Source organism: Panthera uncia, chromosome A2 (assembly GCF_023721935.1).
Source record: "Panthera uncia isolate 11264 chromosome A2, Puncia_PCG_1.0, whole genome shotgun sequence".
Classification (NCBI taxonomy): Eukaryota; Metazoa; Chordata; class Mammalia; order Carnivora; family Felidae; genus Panthera; species Panthera uncia.
In genome coordinates, this window is record NC_064816.1 from 149,924,767 (window position 1) to 149,930,766 (window position 6,000).

Below are 6,000 nucleotides of genomic sequence, written 5' to 3' on the forward strand. Positions count from 1 at the left end.
AACACTTTCCCCCAAACTTTGGCTCTTTGAACGGTGTCTGTCCCGTTGGGGGCGTGTCTGCCAATAACTGGCAGTTGGGCAGTTGGCCAGATATGATTTACGATAAGGCATCGGTTTCACGAGAGGCACCGTCTAAATGATTGCGCTCCACCGACTGCCAGGTTCCCTGCTGACAGTGAGCCAGGGGTCAAATGATTCAATCACGTGCCACCACTTATAAATTGAAAATCAGTGGGGTGCAAAATGGATTACCATCAAAATCTATTCGGGTGCAAAACCAAATTTTAAAACCCCTAACCTTTAAAAATCCCTTCTTTCCGGATTCTTTGCCATCCCTGACACTGGGTTTTAATATCCCTCAGATATGCAAGCATCAGCCAACATGGCTGCAGGAGACCAAAGGTAGCAAGGAAGGAACTCCTCCAATTGTTCCTTTCTTTGGGAATTTGCAAACGTGGTGGATTTATGAGTTAATACGTTGGTAATTCTGTTAGATTCTCAGAGGCTGTGGTTCTCAAACTTAGGTGCATGACAGAATCACCTGGAGGGCTTCTTAAAATTCAGATTGCAGCTCTACCTTTGGGTTTCCGGTTCAGCAGGTCTAGGGTTGGGTCTGGGAAATTGGATTTCTAGCAAGTTCCCAGAGGATGCCGATGTCCCCGGACCACACTTTGAAAAACTCTGCTCCACGATATAGACTTATTTTGATAATTGACTAGCAAAGCGTGCATTGCTAACTTAGCAGTAAAGGTTCTACTGGACCAGGTGTTGAGTGTGTGAAGGAGCCCGATTTTTTTCCAAAACGCTTGAGAAGAAGAGGCTGGTTCAAGGAGATGGACGTTGATTTGAGTGCTTTGTACTCAGAGATGAGGTTAGGACATGGGAGAGAGGAGAGGGAAGAGGCCTCTGTGGCTCACCATTCCGTAAGACCGTGTGTGCTACAGGCACAGATGACATCATTAAAGCAAAGCCTGTTCTGTATCAGTCTATGGGTACAAAGTGTTACTGTCTCTCTTTTTTTTTTTAAGTTTATTTATTTATTTTGAGAGAGAGAGAGCGCTTGCACAAATGGGGGAGGGGCAGAGAAAGAGGGAGAGAGAATCCCAAGCAGGCTCCGTACCCCCAGTGCAGAGCCTGACGTGGGGCTCCAACTCACGAACCAGGAGATCATGACCGAGCTGAAGTCGGTCACTTAACTGGCTGAACAGGCATCCTTGTTACTGGCTCTTGATGCCAAATTTCTTCCCGTGACTTGAAAGTTGATTTTCTTAAGGTTAAAAAAACCACGGACACTACTTTCTTAGCAAGCTTCGATTGGCCTAAACTTTGACTCTTCCCATCTCTGAATGATGCCAGAGAGGTATTTTTTTCTGTCTAAATCGATGGTGTTTGACTTCAGTTCTACTCTCTTAAGAGTAGACCTTACTTTTTGGGGTCAAAGTTATTGCCTTGTCTAAACTATAGGTGTCACCAGGCCTAAAATGAAACCAGTCTCTTTCCTCAGGACAGAAAACTGCCCAGTTTCTCTGGGCAGAAACCAGAAACTGCCCCAGACATGGTTGCCGCCTCATTAATGTTTGATTTCCTGTCTCTCTTTGCCAGGAGAAATTGAACGATGCACGTACATCAAATACCACTACTCCTCAGCCACCATCCCCAGGAACCTCACTTTCAACATCACGAAGACCATCCGTCAGGATGAGTGGCACGCCCTTCGTAAGTACACCTGAGTTTCTTTCTTTGGTGGTGACCTTTGGAGGTCACGGAGGTTTGGATGCCCATCAACAGCTTGTTCCGGACAGTATGGGTGTACCTCTTAGGCCTGTGGACAGTCTCAGAGCAGGATGGTAATTCCTTAAACTGTCCATGCCTGGGGCTCAGAATTGCCTCAGTTGGTTTTGATTGCATTAGATTTAAAGAGTTTGCTTCTAAAATTAAAAATGAAAACCCCCCCCAAAACAACCCAAGAAACGAAAAAACAACCAACAGACAACGATTAGTAATCTTATGTCATTACCCAGGTAGACGTTTTAGATTTCACCTACCGAACAAAACCAGCTCCTGGGATCTAACTTCAGCGTGTCCCCGAGTTGCTTGGAGTATTATCATGGCAACCTGTAAAATCCCTCGTTTTATCCTTTCTACCTGGCGAGGCCAGCTGGGGGTTGCATACTGCAAAGTGTTGGCAGTATGCATCTGGGTGGGTTGCCAAGGGGTAGGATCTCGTCCTCAACTTACATGTTTCTGTTTTCTCAAGAATGAGAGGCTTTGGGACCCAGTTCGCATGTGATGACTCAGCAAAGATCAGAATATCTGCCTCCATTGTTTAGGGAGTTGCTTGGTCAGGGACCTGCTGAGACTTAAATCATGATAGGAGGATGACTTAATGAGCAAACAGTTGCCTATTTTTATTTTTCTGTTCCATGGGGATATCCTGCTTGTCTGTGTCAGGGATGTTCTCATTTGCTGCTGGCATGGCTCTTCATGGGAACACATTCTTACTATTCTTAAGCTCTGTGCTGCCTCTCTTGAATTTGTCGGTTCTTTCCTATTGCGGTTTTCCCCCCACAGAATGTCACAAGGCTAAAAAAAGGAGGGTCTTATATTGTTGGTTAAATTGTTTCATCAACTTAGAAGAAAGGTGAAGACCTCTTTCTTCCCTTTATTGTCGCCCAGTTATTTTTCGCATGCATGGGTTCCACTGGGCATATTCCACTTGTTAGTTTGGCTTTAATCAAACAACCATAGGGAGGTGGGAGAGGCAAGTAAAATGAAACCAGAGCAATGATTCATTGGTTTTGGAGGGGGGGAGGGAAGGAAGGGGAAGATTGTGACCAGGTGTCTGGATGATTATTACTGTCACTGGCCTGAAATGATAGGGAAGGTATCAGTGGCTGAGAAGGCCTTAACAAATCGTTGCCTTCAGGCTTTGACATTACTAGAGATACTAACCAGAGCATGGGGACAGAGCTCATGTTCCAAGTGCATTCCCATGTACTAGATATTGAGGTAGGCAAATCACATACTTCCTTAATTTTAATGTGAGATTTGCCTTAGAGATACTCATAACCAGGGTTGTTAATTTCTTTTTTGGAGGTAGATATTTATGGGGTCAAATACATAAATGACTAAAATGATTGCTTTGCCTTGGTCTGCTGTAACAGAAGCCCATAGTAGATGTTCAAGATTCGTGATAAGCCTTGTTGAATAACCACTTAAATATCACTTAAGTTATGGGGTCATAACAGAATCAGAGAAGGAAGAAGTGCTTGGCAAAGCTTCGGTTCATATTTACTCATTCAACCCAGGTTACTGAGTTTTTCGATGTACCAGGCACATAGTGGATACTGAGGCCACAGGGAACTCTTCCAAAGAGCTCACATCTGGAGGTGGAGAAAGGCGGGGGAGGGGGAGAGACACATTCACAAAGCAAATAATTACAAGGTAGTGTGATAATTACAATACAGTATAATTGTTTTAAGCAATTAAGGTAGTTTTTCAGCAAGAAGGAGAATATTTTCGTGTAAATTGCATGGAGGCATTTTGAGGGAAAGCCAGAAGGATGCTATTGGTTGCACACGGTAGATAGATTTCAAATAGATTATCTATCGCAGCATCGCCGAAATTGTCCCATAGTGTTGGCAAAGATGGGGAGAGGAGGCTAATGCTATGGTTTGTGGAATCTTCTCTGAGTCCAGTGTCTCTGGGGTCCTTGTTCCAAAACTGTGTGGTGCCGTTGGGTTCTGCAGATGTAGTGTGCAGCTCAGGCTTGTGAACAGATCTATTTTTAACTGATGAAAGCTATCTCAGCAACTGATAGGCAGCAGTTTTTGGCATCCCGTGGTGGGTGAAGCGGGAGATCCTCTTTGGTGAGGGATTCATCTGCCTGTTTCACACGGTAGCCTAATGGGCTGTTATTAAGCAGGCAGAGAACACTGGCCATTCCTGTCACCGATGACGGCTATTTTTAGCCAGGGCCGTTTTTAGTTCAGATGTAGCATCTGAAGTTGGTGCTAAGTATAATTGGCAATGCTGGCATAATGGGGAAGGGTAGTTAATGTCAGTTTTAATCTTCAAAGGTCAGGTATTGATACGAGGTGGGAAAAGGGCTCATAAGCCCCCTTTGAAATAAAGTAGAAACTACAAAGACTTGCAAACCCGTACGATCAAGCTTTGGAAATTGAAAAAAAAAATCAGACTCTGATTTCTTATTAGAGAGTTCTGTACTCTTTAATACTGCAAATGGGATAAAATAATTTCATTTGATACTAGGTTGGTTATCATTTTGAAATTTGACAAAAATATCTTACTTTCTATAACTTTTCTCAGTAGTAGTATTTGACAAAGGCGAGAAATTAAATTTCTTTTTTCTGAAACAACTGGAAAATATTTTGGACTTTGGTTAAACTGGGGTTATGCATTTTTCATTAGAAATTTGCATGTGGTTATTACCCACTGATGTGGGGAATTTTTTTTTTCAAATAGGAAAAGCACAATTTGGCTTAAAACTGTGCTGTGGTTTTTGAAGAGTGAACCCCAGCAGTGGCAGGCTTAACTGTTTGGCTGAGAGCTCATTGACTTCATGGTCAAGTGAATAGTAGGTGAAAGAATAAAATTATTTGTAGGTCACTAGGCTTATAAATCCAAGCGTAAAGAGATAATAGCCACTGTGGGGAATAAGGGTCAGAGTCCAGTGTGTGTGTGTGTGTGTGTGTGTGTGTGTGTGTGTTTGGGGTGGTGGTCTCTGAGGTTCCAGTGGTGAGGTACACTGTGTGTGCTTGTCCTTTCTGCCCTGGCCACCTTCCCACCCTGGTCGGACCTCCCCAGGAGAAGGCAGAACTCCTTCCAGAATTGGGACTGTCCCCTTACTCTGCCCAGGCCTGACAGTCCGCCTGGGGCAGCCCACTTGCCCTCCCATCTACCGGCTGCCCTCCCATTAGGTTCCAGTGACACCGAGCGGCGATTGTCCAGCCCCCATGCACCCTGGGTACACTACACTTCTGATCCAGGTCCTCCTGCCCCCACCCCCCTCAAGGGCTGCAGCAGGACAGCAAATGTCGCCGGGCCAATGAGGATGGGAACAGTGGCTACAGGAGACGAGGTTGGCATTGCCACTCTCCGGATACTTTGTCTGGTTTTATGTTTTGAATATGACAAAATCAGATTAGCAGTGGTCAGGGAAGGCAGACTGGCACCTTAAAGAGCACTGCTTCCTCTTCTCACTAGAAAATGTCCCCACAGGCTTTTCATGCTCCGCAGTTGAGTCTCAGATTAGAGCCCTTGTCAGGAGAATTATGTGTCCTGCAGCCTCCAGGGGCCCCTGAAGCCATCCCAAGTGGCTTTGCCTTTGCTCTATGTGCCACTGGTGTCCCTTTGGCATGCCCTCGTGGCCTAGCTGGAGGCCTGCACGTGGCCATTGGCAGGGCAAGGGGAGGTGGCGGGGGGGGGGGGAACCCTGGGTGGCCCATGATAGGGTCCTGAGAGCCAGGAGGCTGAGGGAGCAGGGTCTGGGAAGATGTCACTGAGACATCAGTGCTTCTGCAAGAAGGAGCTGGCACAGGGTGGAGCTGCACCAGGCGACCCCGGGGAGGCCGGCGGGTGGCACGAAGGAGGAGCCTGCCTGGGTGATGCAGGGCAGGTGTCCAGCAGAAGTTGTGAGAAGGGTGACCCTTTCTTCCCCTCTGATCTCTGCTTTGCTGCTGCTGAGTTTCCCACCCAGTCTGGGCCCTAGGACTCCTGAGTCTCTGTTCTCGTGTGCTCAGGGTTTTTCATTCCACTCGGTGTTTTCAAGATGGAGCTTTCAGCTCACAGTTGATTGCCCCTGGCAGCCGGAATCAGGGAGCTGGGACTCCACTTCCCTGCAATCAGATCCCTTCCCTTATCTCTCAAGAGGCTAAGAGCCAAGAAAGCTAGAGTTTTTTGGTTTTTTTGTTTTTAAAGCCTCCTTCTGTCAAGTCTGAAAGTTCAGTTAATTAGATAGGATGGTCACACGGCACATTT

The 6,000-nt window shown here is 46.1% G+C and overlaps 1 protein-coding gene across 1 annotated transcript in view; it reads left to right on the plus strand.

Moving 5' to 3' along the window:
• The window catches only part of TMEM178B (transmembrane protein 178B), a 122,064-nt gene extending 117,052 nt beyond the window's left edge, over nt 1–5,012 (plus strand). The window contains exon 2 of the mRNA XM_049641959.1: nt 1,603–5,012. Within this exon, the coding sequence (XP_049497916.1) occupies nt 1,603–1,730 (128 nt within the window). The 3' untranslated portion in view covers nt 1,731–5,012. The remainder of the gene's footprint in view (nt 1–1,602) is intronic.
• The last annotated feature ends 988 nt before the right edge of the window (nt 5,013–6,000 follow it).